The 20,800-nt window shown below is 43.6% G+C and overlaps 1 protein-coding gene, 1 non-coding gene and 1 pseudogene across 9 annotated transcripts in view; 2 read left to right on the top strand and 1 right to left on the bottom strand.

Moving 5' to 3' along the window:
• Positions 1 to 1,888: 1,888 nt before the first annotated feature.
• Positions 1,889 to 1,970, bottom strand: Trnaa-agc (transfer RNA alanine (anticodon AGC)). The gene has a single exon. It is a non-coding gene; the product is annotated as a tRNA-Ala (tRNA).
• Positions 1,971 to 7,435: 5,465 nt separating this feature from the next.
• Positions 7,436 to 20,800, top strand: part of Smyd1 (SET and MYND domain containing 1) — a 55,178-nt gene continuing 41,813 nt past the window's right edge. For 6 of the 7 annotated variants that reach the window (XR_015685423.1, XR_015685422.1, XM_087656607.1 and 3 more), the window contains exon 1: positions 7,445 to 7,621. Coding sequence is in view for 5 of the 7 variants with exons in the window: in XM_087656607.1 (XP_087512733.1) it covers positions 7,485 to 7,621 (137 nt within the window). In the remaining 2 variants the exon portion in view is untranslated. 7 annotated transcript variants of the gene reach the window in all.
• On the top strand, positions 9,018 to 12,700 carry LOC102549052 (low molecular weight phosphotyrosine protein phosphatase-like; annotated as a pseudogene). Its single transcript, XR_015687182.1, has 2 exons — positions 9,018 to 9,057; positions 11,121 to 12,700. The product of XR_015687182.1 is annotated as a low molecular weight phosphotyrosine protein phosphatase-like (transcript).

The raw sequence follows: 20,800 nt of genomic DNA, 5'->3' as shown, positions 1-20,800 counted from the left end.
TGCCTGGAAAACAGGATCCTTCTACCTCAGACTCCCAAGTGCTGGAATTATAACACCTTTACCCACTGGGCCATGTCAAAGGCCCTGATTCTGGTTAATACTACACTATTGTGTAACTCAACATGCTGCATTGCTTCTTTTTCCCAAAATTGCCACTCCCGTACTGCCTAACAAACTTCTGTAAAAGGCTCACTAGGCTTCACACAGAGACAAGCAGTCCATTGCTGAATCCACGCTATTTTTCTAACACAGGGACAAGAGAGAACATGAGGTCTTAGTCTGTGTTGCAATGAGACAGCATATAATGGACCATTTATATGACTAACTTTCCTCCTTCCACCCTTGAAAGTAATTTTATTTTTAAAATATTCTGTATTACATAAAAACTTGCAAATAAATAGAAATGTGGTGTTCCTAAAGATTTGCTCTTAATCACGTGTGTAGTGTGTTTGTGTGTGGAGAGGGTATGTGTGTGTTCAAGGAGGTCAGATGCATCAGATCCCCTGGAGACACATCTGGTTTATAAGTGGTCTGATGTGGGTGTCGGGAACCTAACTCAGGTCCTTTGCAAAAGCAGCACAGAAGAACTCTTAAGCTCTGAGCCATCTCCATAGCCCTTCACCTTTGTTTTCAATGACATTCCTCCTGTTTAGTTAGTACCCCCTTAATTCTGTCTCTAAACTTTCTCGTTGGTCTCTCACATTGCTTATGGAATGAATGGATGAGCCTATGAGTGTATGAGCTCCTCCTGGCCTGTTTAGAATTGCCAAGCACTCTGAGCGTTCTATTATTAGACACAGCAGGGGCTGGCAGACATTTGCTGTAAAAGGTCAGCAGTAAGACTTTTGGCCCTGCCGGTTATGTGTTTTCCAGGGGACATAGTCAGCCACTGTGCACGAATACATCTATAGAAAAGATGTGAGCAAGTGAGTATGCTTGCTTTTTGATACTTATATCTACAGTAACCAGAATAGGAATTTTGTCTAGGTATTTTGCCAGAAAATTCATTTGACCCCCACACCCCAAACCATTAAAGACAGTAAAAACTATTTTTACTTCACGGCTGTAAAAGAGCCTGGAAGACTCCTGCCCTAAATGAACTTTGGCACCAGGTAGAAAGGAAGTTGAAGGGTTGTCTCTTTTACTAACACGTAGAAGGGAGGTGAGCACTTGCACTCTCTTGATTTGCCACTAGATGGTGATCTTTTCGAGTGTGTAGCTCAGCCAGTGGGTCTTTGACAGAGGGGACTTTGGAGGTTTTGCAGGGTGTGGTAGCATCCCTTTATTTGGACAGGCACACCAAAAACTTATCGAAAACCATATTGGTAAAATTTCCCCTTGACTTCTGGACCGTCACACATATCCATACTTATTCCCTAAACTGTGACATACATAGGGCTGGAGAAACAGCTCAGTGTTAAGAGCATTTGTTGTTCTAGCAGAGGACCCAGGTTCTATTCCCGGCATCCACATTGTAGCTCCCAACATCTTTAACTCCAGTTCTAGGGGATTTGACACTGTCTTCTGATTTCCATGTGTACACACATAATGTACATACATACATGCAGGCAAAACATCTATACACATAAATTTTAAAAAAACAAAACAAAACAAAACTCTCCCAAGGTCTCTGAGGCGATCAGTTTAAAGGTTTGGGACAACAATGTGTATACATGGCAGTGGAGTACGGGGTGGGGTGTACAGCTAAATGTCTAATCTACAACAGGCATCTGGAAACACATTCTACCCAAAATTCAGGTAAGCAAGATGAACTCCTTCTTATGCTAGGAGGGTGTTTACACAGAAATGTTAGTATACTGGAAATCCCAGCAGCTTGGGAGGTTAATGTAGGACAATGGCATTTTTTTTTCTTTTTTCTTTTTTTTTTTTCCGGAGCTGGGGATCGAACCCAGGGCCTTGCGCTTGCTAGGCAAGTGCTCTACCACTGAGCTAAATCCCCAACCCCCGGACAATGGCATTTTTAAAGCCAGCTTAAACTATATCCCGAGACAACATTACAGGACAGCCAGAGCAGCAGCAGCAGCAGCAGCAGCAGCAGCAGCAGCAGCAGCAGCAGCAGCAGCAGCAGCAGCAGCAGGAATCTGAAGTCACGCCTAGGTTTAATGATCTACCAACCTCTCCAAAACAGCCCTATTTTTTACTACCTTTGGGAATATAATCCGAGCTGGCCCCTTCCAGTCTTCAGCCCAACAGCTAATGCCAATACTCATGGTCTCACTGATGCTGTATATCCCAGGGAGCAAAGGACAACCTTAGACAATGAAGAATCTCTGCTCATCTCCAATACCCAGAGGGACATTGAGGTAGGTAGGTGAAAAAATTAGTTAATGCCACCTCAGTCTAGAACTCTGCTCCTTAATATTTATTTTTAGCAATTTAATATTACATTTGTAAATATGTCTCTGTGTAGACATGTGCACATGAGTCCAGGAGCTGTCAGAAGCCAGAGGTAAAGGGTTCATCAGGAAATAGAGTTAGAGTTGGTTGTGACCTTGTAGCACAGGTACTGGGAACCTAACTGGGATCCTCTCAAGAGCATTATGGTACTTGTAACCTCTGAGCCATCTCTCCAGCCCCTAGAACTCTGTATGTTATCATAGAGAAGAGTTTAAATCACTTTAATATATACTGGAACCTTTTTAATGAATGTGTCTTTTTGTTGATTAAACAAACAATCATATCCCCTTTGTTCAGCACTCCGATAAGAAGAGATGCTTACTGCATTATAAACTCATGCTAGAGGCTTCGGTTCCCCATTAGAAATCTGTCTACCCAGATTTGTCAACCTCAGTTTTAGCTTTCACTATCATAGCGAATAGGTTGACCTGACCACTTTCTGCCTCCTACCGTAGATTCTACCCAAACATATGAAAACAAACCTGTTTACGTACTTCATCTGCAACACACATGTTAATTTATTGTAAATTAACTTCCATTGTCTTCTATACTGAAATGAGTTAATAGTTTGATTTTAGCTGTGAGCTAGTAAATGACATTCTTCCTAAATTTCATTTCAGATTTGTTTGCTTGTTTGGTTTTGTTTTGTTTTGAGACAGGATCTCACTGAGTAGTCCTGGCTGGACTGGAATTTTCTATGGGAAATGGTTAGTTATATTTACTGTAGTAAGAGGCAAACATAATAGTTTATGTTAGATTAGTGAGGTAACAAATTATTACAAATTCAGTGACTTAAGAATGTACATTTATAAGCATCTTACAGTTCTGGTGATCAAAAGCAGACCTGGGGTTCACCTTGTCAGTAAGACTGGGCTCCTTCTGGAGGCTCTGGAGTGGGAATCTCTTTCTTTGCTTATTCTAATTTCCACATGTCTCCTGGATTTCTTGGTTCATGATCCCATCCCTTTGTCTCACAAACCAGCAAGGGAAGACTCTGCAGTGTGTCCCTGACTCTGATCCTTTTGCCTCCACGGCCATCTTTTCTGTTCCTGCTTTGCCTTCCCTGTATGAAGATTGCTGTGGTTACATTGGTTTCATCAGGATTATACAGGCTACTACAGGATAATCCCCTCACTGACAGATCCTTAATTTAGTCAACTTTGCAAAATTCCTCCTGGCATGTGTCTCAATCCATTTTCTGATGCCCCAACTAAATATCACAGATTAATTTATAAGGAATATGCCTTTTGACTCATGATTCTGGAGGCCGGGAAGTCCATGGTCTGTGTGTGGAGAAGTCCTCTTGTTGGTGGGACTTTCTGCAGAGACCCAGGGCAGAGCAGGACATTGCTCTGAGGGGCAAAGCCTTCCCACTCACATCTCTTTTCCTCTTATGATGCCACAGGACTGTCAGACTAAGGATCTGACTTACTTAATTACTTTCTGCAGAACCTTCAAATACTACAACTAGATTATGTTTCTATCCTCTATATACCTCATGATAGGAAGTCTATTTCTATGTGAATTTTGGTGGACTCTCTATGTAACATTTGTAAGGTGGCAATTACATTTCTAGATTTGAACTTGGACATCTTCTAAGGGCTACCTGTCTTCTGCCTGTCTTCCTACTACATAACTCTACTGTGATGAGATGAAGACCCACAGACAAAGCTAAATCTCAGAGTCCGATGTCTTTGTCTTTCCTCTCAGCCTCATGGCTTGGGCTGAACATGTGCCAGTACAGCATCTAGAGTAGGTGTGAGTCCTTGGTAGACTGAGCACTGTCCTTAGAACTGTGAGTTATAGAGCTATGTTGATACAGAGCACTTACTGGGTTGAAAACTCAAACTGGGTTGAAAAATACACATTTTTTTTTTTTACTCTCTTGGTGTCTTAGTTTGGATTTCCATTGCTGTGAAGAGATACCATGACCTCAGCAACTCTTATAAAGGACAACCTTTAACTGGGGCTGGTTTACAGGTCCTGAGGTTTAGTCCATTATCATCATAGCCAGACGCATGGCAGTGTTCAGGCAGGCATGATACTGGATGAGAGTTCTACATCTTGTTTCGAAGGCAAACAGGAGAAGACTGACTCCCACATGACTAGGAGAAGGGTCTCAAAGACTACACTCAAAGTGGCACACTTTCTCCAACAAGGCCATACCACCTAATACTTCCACTGCCTGGGTCAAGCATATTCAAACCACCACACTCGACATCAACAATATTTATGTATGTATGTATGTATGTATGTATGTATGTATGTATGTATGTATGTATTTATTTACTTACTTACTTTTGGTTTTTATTGTCCTTCTTCTTCTTCTTCTTCTTCTTCTTCTTCTTCTTCTTCTTCTTCTTCTTCTTCTTCTTCTTCTTCTTCTTCTTCTTCTTCTTCAAGATAGGGTCATGTTATTGAGCCCATGACATCAAACTCACAATCTACCTGCCCTAGCCTCTACAATAGCTGGTGTGATGATTTGAATGTGAATAGCCCCCATAGGCTCATGTTTGAATGCTTGGTTCCCAGTTGGTAAGGGTTAGGAGATGGTGTCTTGCTGGAGGAGGTGTGTCACTGGGGGTGAGCTTTTGAGGTTTCAACAACCACCACCAAGCCTAGTCTCTTTCCTCGTGCCTTTATCTTGCAGATAAGATGTAAGTTCTCAACTACTATTCCAGCACCATGCTTGCCTGCTACAATGCTTCTCACCATGATGATCACAAACTACACCTGAAACTGTAAGCAAGCCCTCAAGTTAAATTCTTTCTCTCTAACTTTACCTTGGTCATGGTGTTTTTTCACAGCAATAGAATAGTAATTAAGACAGCTGGGAGGGTGTGGAGCTTTGAGTTTTGCTCATTACTATACATCTGAAGTAGCTGAGATTCTCTAGCTCTGGTATTCTAAGAATTAAGGCATCTGTCTGACATGGGGGTTGGAAGGGTTTTCAAGGCTTAATGGAGTTTTAAGACATGCAGTTTGGCTGAAGACACAGAACTTCTGGTACATCCTGATGACGTAGACAGAGTATAACAGTAAATAAAATAAAGCAAATCACCGAATGACTGTTTTATGAAATGCCAAGACTTGTGCACATATCACCTCATTTCTCACCCACCATGCCAGCGAGGCAGAGGTTACCACCCTTGTTGCATAGGTTCCATCTTTAGATCTTTAGATGGGAGTAGCAGACTCACAGTGACACACTTCCTCCAACAAGGTTAAACCTATTCCAACAAGGCCACACCTCCTAAGAGTGCCACTCTCTGGGCCAAGGATATACAAACCACCACATCAGGCGTCAAGCTAGGATGCTTGATCAACAAAGCACTGTCATCTGCTGACTGCTGTAAGAACAACACCCAACAAGGTGTCTCTTTGCCCATTGCCGGGAGTGACTGGGTAATTTATAATGAACAAAAATGTATTGACTCAAGATTCTGGAGACTGATGAAGACCATCTTGCTGAATCATAGAATGGCAGAAGGTTCCCAGTGGACAGAGTATGTGGTGGGGGAGAGGCCAAACTCATCCTTTTTAGCAGGAATCCATTCTCTTGATAATGGACTCACTCATTTGTGAGGGTACAGATCTAAGGAATTTTTAGATATCATGACTCCTCTGAATGCAGCATTGATTATTGTTATGTCTTAAACCCAGAACAAGTCTCACTCAGTACCTCTAGGTCCAGCACTTCTATCCTTCCCCCATCTAAAGTCTTTCCCTCCCAGGGCTGGGCTTCCACATCCCTTCCCCTAGCCTGACCCCTATATAACCCAGGCATTTTGGCTACACAGATCTCATGGCCTACTGGCTGAAGCCACCTCTCAGCCAGGGACCCCTTTCTTGCTATCCTTCCCCCTCTCTTTTTCATGGTTCAGCTTAGTCTTCAGGCCACAATCAGCCTGGACTCCACTCTTCCAGATTTCTCCCTTACACCTGCAATAAAATCGCCTCCACACTTTGAGAGTAGTCATATGCACCTCCTTTTATTCCCCCCAACATTTAATTATGTTTTCTGACACTTGAACAGTGAGGGTCCCACTCAAACCATTACACTCCAGAAACTAAAAATACTGCACAGAAGCTAAGCCACATTGCAGAACCTGCAAGGGCCCTTCCTCAACCTTGGTGAGATCGGCCAGTTGGCCAAGGAGTGGTGCTAAGTTCCCCAGAATTTTAGAACCATGCCTCTAATGTCATCCCTCCTGGGTGAGAGTAAGGACAGGGCAAGTTGATACTTTCCTGGCAGCAGACACATGCTTGAGGGAGTTTGGTAGAAAGGTCTTGGAGATGGATGCTGTTATTTTCAAAGCCTGCCTTCTCTGTATCCAGCTCTCTTGCATCATCAGTGATGCTGAGAACCTCTGACTTCCATGGCATGGGGTGGGCTGCTGTGAGAGACACAGGTGACACTGGAGAGAAAGGATGTCCTTTAAGTCCAAAGAGTTCTGCTATGTATATGCTAAAAGGCTCATTTTAGCTTCTGCTATTTAGTTCTTGCCATGGGGAGACACTGGAGTGGGGATGGGGCAAGGGGCCCATCTCACTTGAGAATGTCTGTGTCTGACAGCTGAATGGTCCCAGAGTAGCCATTATTACTTCGCCTCTTTTCTCTGTCCACTCCAGTTGTCTCCTTTTGATTGTCAGAGGCACCTGGAGGCTAAAAATATCCTACTGACCAAGTGCTCTTGATTTCAACTCAAGCTGAATATGACTGCAGTTCAGAACATAGCACATGTAGGGAGTATCTTTAATGGGTTTTTAAACCCTGACAGGCTCCATGTCAGGACCACACTAGCCTGTGGTCATTTTCTGTCTTGGTGTGTTTTCTGGGTGATGAAGGAGACCTTTGTAAGGCCGCTGTTCATTTGCCTTCTCTCTGCAGACACAGTGGTGGAGGGGGAGGTGAGAGACCAGTTCTGGAGAGGAGTTGGGGAGGGGAGGTGGCCAGTCCATTTATAGTCTTGCTCTTTGGGACGGTGAAGGAGCTAAATATCTGCTGTGACAAGAGGCTTGGCTCAGTGTGAGCGAACCACCCTGGGGGCCTGACAGACTCTGAGATGACAGTAGGCAGCATGGAGAATGTGGAGGTCTTTACTTCCGAGGGCAAAGGCAGAGGACTGAAGGCCACGAAGGAGTTCTGGGCTGCGGATGTCATCTTTGCTGAGAGGGCTTATTCGGCAGTGGTTTTTGACAGGTATGGCAAGCAGGAGGCAAGTTCTCTCGAGTTCTGGCTCCCAAAATCATCACGGAAAGGAATGAAGTTTGTGGGCTGCTTAATTTTTAATTTAAAAATTATTACATTTGTGTGTGTGTGTGTGTGTGTGTGTGTGCGTGTGTGTGTGTGTGTGTGTGTGTGTGTGTGTGTGTGTATGTGTGTGCCCCCTGTGTGGAACATACACTTGCCCCAGTGCATGTGGAGAGGCCAGACCATAGCTTTCCGGAGTCAGCTCTCTCCTTCCTCCCTGCAGGCTCTGGGGACTGAACTCAGGTAGTCAGCCTCATTGGATAGATAGCACCTTTGCCAACTGAACCATCTTTCTGGCCCTTCAAATTGCACTTCTGATAGCTATCCACTGGCATTTCTCTTCTGTGAGGATCCATTGTCTCCAATACAATCACAGTGACAAAGTTGGGCAGGGCCTTTAGACACTTTTCTAATCACAGAGAACTTGACAGAGGCCACGCTGGCTGTGGGTGGGTGGGCATGGTGCGGCAGGAAAGGTTTTCTTACAAAGAAACCTCTTGTTAGTTCCTTTGGATATGCACATGAGACTAAAAGCCTGAACAAGCTCATTAGAATATAAAGCATGTGTGAACATTTAAGAAATTAGTTCTAACTATAAGTAAGGCATAAATTTACTTACTCTAGTATTCCAAATATTAGAGTCTTGCCCAATGTCTACCTTAGGGGTAACTTGTGCTTTATTTTAAATCAAAATTTCCCAGAACATTCTTGTATTATTTCACACATTGATTTGCACTAGGCACACTGGATAGCCACAGTTTGTCTTTGTTGGTTTTACAGAAATGATGTCATGCTTCAGGGGTCAGGCTAGAGTTTGCTGTTTTTCCTTAAACATCTGATTCTATCCTCGTGAGGATGATGAGTCTATCTATAGTTACTTTATTTGTTTTTATTACATTAAGTGTGTGTGTGTGTGTGTGTGTGTGTGTGTGTGTGTGTGTGTGTGTGTATTCCTGTATGTAGGTATGCACATGCCATTGTGGACCTGTGGAGGTTAGAAAACAAACAACTTTCTGAAGTCAATTCTCTCCCTCCTTCATATGGGTCCTAGGACTGAACTCAGAGCCTCAGTCTTGGGGGCAGACACCTTTACCTGCTCAGCCATCTTGCCTGTCCTGACATATCTTCTAAATCCTCAGAGATCAATTTGTTTTAACTATGCATAGGGCTTTCCATATTTATTCATAAACTGCATAGGATATCAATTTTTACATTAAACACTCTACTCTATAAATATTTGTACATATTACTTGTTTTCCAATTAAGAGGCATTTGATGGGCTCCTATCTCTCATAAAATCAAACTTTCCTGGAATTGAAATGTGTTCCTGAGTCTACAAGTACACATGCGACTAGAAGAGGGCTTGCTATTTTCAGCTTTTAGAGGTCTGTTCTCATGTCCTTACAACTTTGTCTACGTGGAACTATCAAAAATTTAGAATAGTACTTAGTCCTCATTTAACTGCCCCCACTCCACCCCCCTGTGTAGCGGTTATGTTGGAATGACAGTATTTTCGGAGCCACAGTTGGAGTGGCCTATCTGGCGTCCGTGTGGCTTTAATTAAGACAGCCTCTGACAAGCTGCGGGGTGAGTATCTGCAGGACCAGCTGTCGTGGGGGTGGGCGCCGCTTTTCAGAGATAACAGGGACAACATTTAAATTCTCCTCCCTGGGGTCGGGATTTAGCTCAGTAGCAAGCGCAAGGCCCTGGGTTCGGTCCTCAGCTCCGAAAAAAAGAAAAAGAAAAAAATTCTCCTCCCTGCAGACTACACCTTCAGGAAAAAGGCAGTGAACCAGAGCCTCCTTACCATCCAAGGAGTAATCAGCAACTCAAGTGACACCAATCATTTCAGAGCGGGCTGTGTTGTTTGTGCGCATGCGCACACGTGCTGACTGCAGCTGTGGAGTCATATTTAGAGTTAAAAATATAAAAACACAGCCACACCCAGATGGCAGGTTCTGCTACCACCTTTCGTGTACCTTGACGTCTCCAGAGCCAGTCTAGCCAGATACTGTCTCAAGTCTGGAGTTGAGTAGAGAGGTTTCCAGTAAAATGTTCTCTTCTTTTCTAAAACCAGCCACTCTATGGAGCCTGGTTGTCTTTGAGCTCACAGAGATCCACCAACTCTGCCTATCCCTACTTAACTCTGGTTAAAGGTGTGCACTACCACGCACGGCTCTCTGTAGAGAATTTTTATTCTTACCATGCTGGGCCTTCCTTCTGGCTCATTTTATTCATTTTACTACACAGCAGAGCTTTTACTAGAAGACCGTCCCCCCCCCCCCCGTTTAATAATTTGAGCATCTTCTCTGTTTACCTTTGAGTCTGTGCGCGTGTCCTGTGTGAGTGAGTGTGTACAGGGTGTACCATCGCTGGTGTGGGGAGCTCAGCTGACAACCTCAGGGTTTGATCCTCACCTTCTACCTTGTCTGAGTCAGGGTTCATTGTAGTTGGTGGTGATGGTGGTAGTGTTGTTGTTGGTGGTGGTCAAAGACAGGTTTTCTCTGTGTAGCCCTGGCTATCCTGAAACTCACTCTGTAAACCAGGCTGACCTTGGACTCACAGATCAGCTTTCCTCTATCTCCCAGAGTTCTGGGATTAAGGAGTCACCAAGGCCTTTTGTTGTCAGGTTGAGTGGCCTAGGAGCATCTGAGGACTCTCCCCTCTTCATCTGCTAGGAGATGCTAAATTTACAGGTGTGTGCAGTAGCATCTAACTTCATGTGGGGGCCTGGGATTCGAACTCAAGTCTTCATACTCTGTTGGGCAAGCACTTTGGCAGCTCTGATTGTGTTCCTTTTGACAGTGATTCCTAAGTTTTAATCGTCTTTCTCGTTTGTTTAATTTTTATGTCTTGTGCTTATGTCTATGCATGTGTGGAGTGTGCACACATTTGTGTGACCTGGAGTCCAGAGGCTTTAGTTGGGAGTCTTCCTCAATTCTATGTGATTTTTTATTTTACCTTTTCTGTGCACTGGTGTTTTGTCTGCATGTGTGTCTGTGCGAGGGCATAGGATCCCAGAGTTACAGACAGTTGTGAGCTGTCATGTGGGTGCTGAGAGCTGAGACTGCATCCTCTGGAAGAGCAGCCAGGGCCCTTAACTGTTGAGTCATCTCTCCAGCCCCTCTGTCTACTATTTTGAGACAGGATTTTCAATGTACATGGAACTCACCTACTCAGCTAGACTGATTTCTAGGAAACCCCAGTGACCCTCCTGTCTCTGCCTCCCCAGTGCTGGGATTCGTTTCTATGGGTTCTTGACATGTGCACTGAGGTCCTCTTTCTTCTGATGAAGCACTTTACTGGCTGACCCATCTCCCCAGCCCTATGATTTCTTATTTTTATTTAGTTCCTTTTGCCATTGCCTTTGTTAATTTTTCATGTTCAGCAAATTAACTTAATTTGATATCAAGTCGAATGAGAAGATGAATGGATTTATTCTGAACAGTGACTTGGGCTTTGGCAAGGAGGGGAGATCTCTCTCTCTCTCTCTCTCTCTCCCTCCCTCCCTCCCTGTCTCTCTCTTTGGTTGTCTGTCATCACTACCACCATCAGCATCATCACAATCACCATCAGCACCATCACCATCATTACTATCACGTCATTACTATAAGCATCACACTCACCACAGGAGGGAAGAGCTCACCACGGAACATATTCCCATCTGTGCTTCTGTGCTTATCACACTTGAATAGGTTTTATAATTTTCTTTGTCTATTTAAGAGTTCCTGGCGCCAGGGTCTGCACCGAAACATAGCAGAGGTTGGGTCCAAGTCAGTGCTGTTCGTGTGTCTCGGTAACATTTGCCGGTCACCCATTGCAGAAGCAGTGTTCAGAAAATTGGTAACTGATGAAAACGTTTCAGATAACTGGGCCATTGACAGCAGCGCCGTTTCCGACTGGAACGTGGGCCGGCCCCCAGACCCAAGAGCTGTCAGCTGCCTAAGAAATCATGGCATTAGCACAGCCCATAAGGCAAGACAGATTACAAGAGAAGACTTTGCCACATTCGATTATATACTGTGTATGGATGAAAGCAATCTGAGAGATCTGAATAGAAAAAGTAATCAAGTTAAAAACTGCAAAGCTAAAATCGAGCTACTTGGGAGCTATGATCCACAGAAGCAGCTCATTATTGAAGATCCCTATTATGGCAATGACTCTGACTTCGAGGTGGTGTACCAGCAATGCCTTAGGTGCTGCAAGGCCTTCCTGGAGAAGACTCACTAGCTGGTCCTAACCACCACCACTGAGCAACCCACTCCTCAGTGCTGTGCCCAAGGGTGGTGGCAGTCCTTAGCCCCATACCCCACCTCTCTTTTCAGCTGACTTACTGTATATCTTTAAAATAATTGTAGGTGGAAATCAGGCATTTGTTCAGAAGGATAAAAACATTTGAGGCAGACATTTGAGGTGTGGCTCAGTATTCTTAGACTAACAAAAGCTCTGGCCTCGCCATAATTACAAAATAGTGGAACGAGCAACTGTGGAACAAAAGAAAACCCAATAAAGTAAGAATGACCCACAAGGTCCAGATCAGCCTTTGAGCCCAGCGAGCCTGGGTAGTCTGGTCTAACTGGAGTGTGAGCATGGCCAGCACCCAGTGTGCTGTTTGCTTGCCTTACACTCTCTATTCTATATTGTCTCTTATTGTGACAATATCTCCATCCATGGCAGCCTTCCATTTAACACTGGGAGAGTTTAAACCCAGACACACCGAGGGTTCAGATATTTGAGAGAGGAGAACCTGGATATGATGATGGGCCTGGAACTCCAGCAGGCCATCCTGGGCTGTACAGTGACTCCCTGTCTGAAAGATAAAAATGCTAACAGATGGGAGCAACAGGTTGGTGAAGTTAACACCTTTAATCTCACTTGGTTTTTGTGTAGTTTCTTGAGCTTGGTTCCTATTTGAGCCACTTTGCTTCTTTAAAGAGAAAGTAAGTGTGCTTAAATAGTGGTGTGCGTTTGTAAGTGTTCTCTCATCAACATTTTACAAAGTTACAGGCAAGCATGAGTAATTTTAGTGTATTTTCAGAAAAGGGACCTCAAATTTATGTGGATATATGTCAGAAAAGATTGTGAATTAAACTGGGATGTTATCAAATACAACTAAAAAAAAAAAAAAAAAAAGAGTTCCTATAGTGCAGGCTGGCCTCAAACTTACCTTATAGCTGAGGGTGGCCTTGAACTCTTGGTTCTCGTGACTACTTGTCAAGTGTTAGGGATGACAGGCATATGCTCCCACACACAGCTTATAATTTGCTTTTAAAGTTGTCACTGATTTTTCACTTTGCTTATTAAACATTTTAGCTTATAAAAGTATTTAACACTCTAAAAGATGTCAGACTCCAAAGTATCTTCTGGGGACACCTAGATTCTTTTAAACGCCTGACACCGAACTTGCATTGTTTTGGGTTGGAGGGTCCTGGAAGTGCTGTGTAGAGATGAAAAGAGCTATCTTCCAGGCCCTTCCCTGTCTGCTGAGGAGGACTCATGGGGATGCTGTACATGGAAGAGAACTGAATCACATGACCCAAAGCTTACACTTTGAAATTCTGTGGGTTGCAGTGGGCTAAAGTGCAGCAGGAGAGGGGATGTTATGTAATAAAATGCAGCTTATTCTGATTATTATTTTAATTTAATATCAAATGCAAGAAATATACAGTGATGCTGACTATTGGCAGTTCTAAGAACCCCAAATTTTCAATTCTTCTTTCTTTTTCTAAGATAAGGTTTCACTATGTAGCCCATGTTGTCCTTCTGCCTTGGCTTCCTAAGTGCTTCACTCCTAGCTCAACTTTGTGTGCGTGCACGTGTGCGTGCCTGTGTGTATGGATGTGCATGTGTGTACATGAGTGTATTTGCCCAGGAGGCCGGGTGAGAGCTTCAGATTTCCCAGGAATGGAGTTACCGATGGTTGTAAGCTGACTGACACGGATGCTGGAACGCAAGGAGAGTAAGTGCCGGACTGCTGAGCCATCCCCTCAACCTCGCACTCTCTCAATTATTTCCCCCACACAGTAGCAGTAATAGTAACAGTAATAGTAGCAGTAATAGTAACAGTAATAGTAGCAGTAATAGTAACAGTAATAGTAACAGTAATAGTAACAGTAATAGTAACAGTAATAGTAGCAGTAATAGTAACAGTAATAATAACAGTAGTAGTAACAGTAATAGTAACAGTAATAATAACAGTAATAGTAACAGTAATAATAACAGTAATAGTAACAGTAATAATAACAACAGTAATAGTAACAGTAATAGTAACAGTAATAGTAGTAGTAATAATAAATATTAAAATAATAATAAATCAGTGTCAGATAGCTTGACTTTAGAGTTAGTTTAGCCTCTGGGATCTCCATGGATCCTAAGCTAGGGAAATATCTGTAAGTGGAAGATCAACGTCTGTGCGGATGTGCATATTTGATTTTTACTTCCACAGAGAAAGCTTTTTGTTGCTTTTTTCTCAATATAGTAGTAGAAACCCATTGAGTTTATTTATTTCTCTCTGACAGATAGGAAACCTGAGACCTAAAGAGTAGTAACCTTTCCCAGGTCGAAGTCACAGGGCACGCCTGGGTCTCCACACTTCCCAAACAAGCAAACTCTGAGCACGGTCCACTTAATTCTTCTTGTTCATGTCCGTGCAATTATTATTGTTTAGTGTCAGTAAAAGAAAGGGCATTTCTGGAGATGGATCCTAGATGCTCTGACTAACATGCGCAGAAAAGGATATCTACTATTAACTTTAGAAAAATCAAAAGCTGATTCTGGAGCCAGAGAACTGTTAGGTCTGTAAAGCAGGTAAGAAGCAGGGTTGTGCAGTGGTTGGTGGCGGGCAGCTTAGTGGGTCACTAGCAACGTGAGCCTGAGGAACTGAGTTCAGAGTTCTAAAACCAGATGTGGCTGCATGTCTGCAATCCTAGCTCCTCTCCATAGAGATGTGAAGTAGAAGCGAGCAGAGTCCTCAGGAGAAGCTCATGGATCTCAGGAGAAGCTCATGGGTCTGAGGCTGTCCTCTGAGCTCCATGGACTGCCTGACACTTGTGTACCCACCTCACATTTGAACACACACACACACACACACATTATATTACATAAAGACTTTTTAAAAGCAGGAATATACGTGTGATTTAAAAAGGTGATAGTCCTTACAGTAATAAATCAGTATATCATATTTTTTTTGCTATAACAAACTACCCTAACCCAGGTAATCTTAAGACAACACAGATTCTCTATACTTTCTGGAGTTAGGAGTCTAAAATGGGGTGATGATTCTGGATCCCCTTTCCAGCTTTTAGAGGATACCCCTCGATAGGAAGATGGCTCACATATTTCATTCTTCATCTATTATTTTACATGCATAAGTGTTTGGCTTCCATGTGTGCTTGTGCACTATGTGCGTGCCTGATGCCCATGGAGGTCAGAAGAGGGTGTTGGATTCCCTTGAACTGGAGTTACAGTCATTATGTAGGTGCTGGGAATTGAACCCAGACCCTCTGCAAGAGTCGCAAATGTTTTGACCTTATGAGCTCTCTCATAAGTTTCTCTTTCTACTTACATCTGCAAAGTCTCTTTTGACACACTACCGGGTTCTAGGACGTGGACATTTTCAGAGACCTTTTCCAGGCCTCTACAGCCATAGTCTATTATGTAAACATTCTAGATTAATACAATTCATCACAGAAATGTATTAAGAAGCAAGGACTGTTATTGGATTTTTCTTTTTAATTCCCTTTCTCTCCTGTGCTAGGCAATGTCTGCACATGCTAGGCAAATGCTATACCACTGACCCATTCCCCAGTCCCCTTCTAGATTTTTAAAAGAATAACATGACAATTTCCCAAGTGACTCTGGCTGGGAACTGAAAGTACCCAGGGTTGTGCATATTTCTGGGTGGAGGTAAAACGAAAAAAGGGGAACATGAGAAACAGTTGAATACTTTTAAAGAAATCAGTGTCAGTCAGGGTGTTTTTGAAAATCAAACCAATTATGAGTGTTCTTAGACCCCTGGGGACATCTGGGCTTTTAGTCAATGTATTCTGTGTGAGCCTGTCGGGGAGACAGGATTAGCCCTGCCATTTGCAGTAGCACACATGTGACTTTTAATCTGATAGCAGCTGGCGAGTGGGTGGTGGTGGACAAGCGATATTATAAATGGAAATAATTTAATAACAGGATTAGAGAAATTCTTGAGCAATTAGTTCTGAAAATGAAAATAAATGTTTGCGAAATTATTCAAGCTTCTCTCCTCAATGTTTAAACTTGAGAATAAGCTATAATAGATTTAGAACTATGCCTTCTATGCCTTTTATTTAACCTTTCTTGGGTATAGAGACAAGATATGCTGACAGGGTGCTCAAACTGTTGTGAGCTATTTTGCAACATTGTATTGAATAATAATGAAACTAAGAACTTTGAAAATAATTGACATTTTATTTCATTACCGGCTTTTGGAGACAAGTCTTTGAGTGCTTGGGCTAGCCTTGAGCTCTGTGCTGTGGAAGATGACCTTGAGTGGCTGATCTTTGTGCCTCTAACTCCAAATGCTGGGGTTGCATATGCGTGCCACTGTTTGTCTATGTGTTAATATTTTGAGTCTGGGTTTTGCTATGTAGCTCAGACTGGGTGGAGACATTAGTTCCAGTAGTTCTTTGTGTGTCGCATGAGAAAGCATCCCGACTCTCAGGCAGTCGTTCTGGGCTGCGTCTCTTCTGCAGATGCTGTTGCTGACCTCATCTTTACTAGCTGTATGGGAACCCCCATGAGTCAATGAGTTTTTCTGGACTGCCACTTACCTGCTTAATGTCACTCTTCTGGCTTGTGGAAGTTAGTGTTTTAATAAAAAGTATGTTAAAAATAGGGCTGGGAAGGTGGCTCAGTGGGTAAATGCTTGCTACATATGTTATGAGGATCTGAGTTCAAATCCCCAGAACCCATGAAGTAGTGTTTCAGGTTCAGTGAGAAACCCTGTCTCAGAAAGTAAGGTGGGGAAAGACAGAGGAAGACTCTGGATGTTAACTCCGACTGCGTGGTGTAATTGATACTTAGTCTCAAACAGTTTGTTTGTTTGGGGTTTTTTGTTTGTTTTGTTTTTTTTTACCCCGCCTTTGATCATTCAGGTACCAGATAGAAGACCCACAGCCTTTATATTCACAATAAGCTTTAATCAGCACTAATGCTGGGCTGATTTAGTGTTATCCTTGACTTCCCTGATATTAATTCCACAATATGACCTGCCTTCTTCTGTCTGGGCCAATTGGCCAGCCCTCATGACCATGTTTATAAGATTGCTTATAAGAGAAGATACCCCATGGTAATCTTCTCTTCTTTCTACCTTCTTCCCCCTCTCCTCTCCTCCCCTCTCCCCTCCCCTCCCCTCCCCTCTCCCCTCCCCTTTACTCCCTTCTCCTCTCCTCTCCTCATAGTCTCTCCTTAGACCCGAAGCTTGGGAACCAAAAACCCTGCCTATCTCCTGCCCCTGGTTTTTAACCAATAGTTTTAAATTAACTATTTAATCTAAATAGGAACAAGGTCACATCGTATGTGCAGCTTCTCTTGTCCCTGTGGGCAACCAGGCCTTGGGGGCCAGTAGTTAGCATTATAGACATAATTCCACAATATGACCTGCCTTCTTCTGTCTCAACAGAAGACCAAGCCTCAACAGTGACTTATGACTTTCATATGTAACACACACACACACACACACACACACACACACACACACACACACAATATGCATGCATGGTTGGGCATGGTAACACACCTGGCTATAACTCTAGTATCTGAGATTTGAAGGCAGGAAGATCACACATTTGAGACCAACGTGGGTTTTCACAAGGAGACCGTTTCAACAAACAGGTCAAGGCTAACAAAGCAAGGCAGACAGACTGTCCTTAAACTTGAACAAGGAAGTTGTACTGCCTAATTTGCACCTAGGTATATACTAGTCAGTACAAACCTGGGACCAGAAATGCCTCAAGGATGACACAGACCTCTGGATGACTGCCCCAGGTGGCAAAAGGAGCTCACCTACTCTGATTTCATTGTTCCTTCTGCAAATGCCTGCAATGACTCTGCCCTTGGCTTACAGGACGGAGATGCACTTACTCAGAGCAGCCATCCTGGTTATCTCCCTGACATCATTTCCCAGAAGGGGGCATCTTGTGAGCTCACGTTCTTACTCGTGTCTGCCTGCCACCTGTCCTCAAGCCTTTGGCTTCCATTCGAGCCTCTTCTCAGAAGACCTTGACCTTCTGAGTATGAACTCAGTCCACCGTTAGAGGGTTAGAACAATGCCTCTTTCCTGTCTGGTGGATTGAGTATCTGGATGCCTCGCCTCCCCCAACCTGGTGGGAGTAAAGTCTCCCTTCTTGGACTTTTACTGCAATTCATCTGCATCTTCATAAGTGTTCGTGTGCCAGCTCAGCCTGGGTCTATGGGAAGCAAAGTCTCATGTCGTTCATCTTTGAGACGCCCCATGATGATTCGAATGAGATGTCTCCCATATTTTTAGACATTTACTTGGTCCCCAGTTGTTTTTGGTGTTTGGGGAGGCTTAGGAAGCATGGCCTTGCTGGAGAAAACCCTGTTATTGAAGGCAGGTTTTGAGAGCTTAAAGACTTGCTCCACTTGGAGTTCACTTGTGGTTCAAAGTGTGAGCTCTCAGCTGCTACTTCAGTCCCCATGCCTGCCTGAAGCCACGCTTTCCCCATGCAATGGTGGCGGGCTCTTACTCTTTTGGACTGGACTTCCTGCATGCTAGATAAACATTCTACCAGTTGAGCTATAACTGTAGCCTCCAGGCTGAGTTTTTAAGCAAATTGGAGACTCAAAAGCATTGGCTCAACCTTATTGGATCCATAGTGTTTTTGCAGGGCTTCATTCGCCATGCACAGACCTTGTCTCTGCGTTTATCTGTTATGGTTTGTTATTCCCATATAAGGAGCTGTCACACAGCTGCCGTTCTGGTACTCTTGAATCTGACAGATGACAGAACCCAGAGCAGGGCTGCAGAGTGAGGAGTGACTGTGGACTTTCCTCCAGGACAGAGAGTGTTCCAGGACTCTGGCAAAGAGGTTTTGTCCATGTATTCTGGTAGCAGTGGCTGGGAGCAGAGACTTAGGAGACCAACGGCCCTGTGAGGACAGTGGTCACTGGCACTCTAAAGAGCAGATTAGAAGGAGAGTAATAGTGCTGGAGAGGTGGCTCAGTGGTTAAGAGCACTGCTGCTCTTCCAGAGGTCCTGGGTTCAATTCCTGGCACCTACACAGTGGCTCACAACAGTCTGTAACTCCAGTTCCAGGGATTCTGTGCCTGTAAAACATCCATACACATAAAATAAATATACAAAAAGCTAAGAAGAAAGGCTAGAAACATCACTCTGAGAATTGTGAAGTTTGGTGAAAATGGGAATGACTATCTTGTGTGAACAGGAAGTTGGAGACTGAGGAGGCACAAGACTTGCTGAGGGTTACCTGGCTGGAGTAAACACCCTTTCTTCTGGAATCCAACAGGAATTTGGGCACCTGGTGCATTTTGGATTCTCTCAATCACTGGGGGAAGTAATGGGCACGGTGGTGGTGTGGTATTTCTGTCAGGGAACTGTCCTCATTCCCAAACAGCAGTTCTCCCCACCCAGCTGACTTCCTTTCTTTTTTTTTTTTTTTTTTCCGGAGCTGGGGATCGAACCCAGGGCCTTGCGCTTGCTAGGCAAGTGTTCTACCACTGAGCCAAATCCCCAACCCCGCTTACTTCCTTTCCCATGGCTGCCTTTCCCGTGGGTGCTGGAGGAGAGAGAACTCGAGTTCCCTGGCTCAACTGTGCCATGAGACATTGGATGGGCAGGGCAGGCGTGTGTCCTTGGAGCTCGTGCCAGAGCAGAATGTCATGGCACCTGCTTTATACTTGTTACTCCTGTTACTCCAGTTAACTCTGGGTCACCTTGACAATGGGAAAACTAGAATATCTGTCTGTCTAGCTATATCTACCTGTCCATCTTTCCATCTATCTTCATCATTATTATCATCATCTATCTACCTATCTAATCTAATTTTTGTATAATCTATCTCTATCCATTAGTCATCTATTTATTGGCTATCAAATCTAATTTTTCTATTTATATATCATCTATCTCTATCTGTTATTTATCAATCATCTATTATCTAATCAATCAATCTATCTATCTATCTATCTATCTATCTATCTATCTATCTATCTATCTATCTATCTGTCTATCTATCCATCCTATGCATATGTACGCCATGTGGAGTTGCAGGCAGTTGCCTGATGTGGGTGCCAGGAAACACATTTTCTAGAAGACCAGAAAGTACTCTTAATCACTGAGCTACATCTCTTCAGCTCCTTATATTGTTTTTATTAGAGAGAGAGAGAGAGAGAGAGAATGTTACTTGTGTGGGACGGAGACCAGATCAGATGTAGGATCCCCTAAAACTGGAGTAACAAGTGGTTATGAGTTTTCTGATGTGTGTGCTGGGGACCAACCTGGGGTTCCCTGGAAGAGAAGCAGGTACCTTTAGCTGCTGAGCCACATCGCCAGCCCTGGGACTTGACTTCTTTATAACTTTTTTTATTGACTAATTGTGTGTGTGTGTGTGTGTGTGTGTGTGTGTGTGTGTGTGTGTGTGTGTGTGTGTGTGTGATTGAGTTCTGGAGTTTTCTGTTTGTTTCAAGTCAAGGTCTTTTCCATCGCTATTGTAAGACACCGTGACTAATGCAACTCATAGAGTATAGTGGTTGTTCCGGCTTAAAGTGTCAGAGGGTGAGAATCCACAGCCATCATGGCAGGGAGCATGGCATTAGGCTGCCAGGAGTGGTGCTGGAGCAGTAGCCGAGGACTCAAATCTTGAGATTACCAGGGACCAGAGAGCTAACTGGTAATGGCATGGGCTTTTGAAACTTGAAGTTACCTCCAGCGACATACTTCTTTCAACAAGGCCACACCTCCTAGTTCTTTCCAAACAGCTCCAAATGAGGACTAAATATTCACATATTCAAGCCTAAGAGGGACATTCGCACACCAGGGTATGTAGTGTGGGGGCCCCGACCCAGTAATAGGTCACACATTTACTTAACCCCAGGACACAAAATTACTTACTCATTTTC

The sequence above is a fragment of the Rattus norvegicus genome, chromosome 4 (genome assembly GCF_021556685.1).
Source record: "Rattus norvegicus strain SHRSP/BbbUtx chromosome 4, alternate assembly SHRSP_T2T, whole genome shotgun sequence".
NCBI classification, from domain to species: domain Eukaryota; kingdom Metazoa; phylum Chordata; class Mammalia; order Rodentia; family Muridae; genus Rattus; species Rattus norvegicus.
This window is presented reverse-complemented; position numbering and strand designations above follow the sequence as displayed.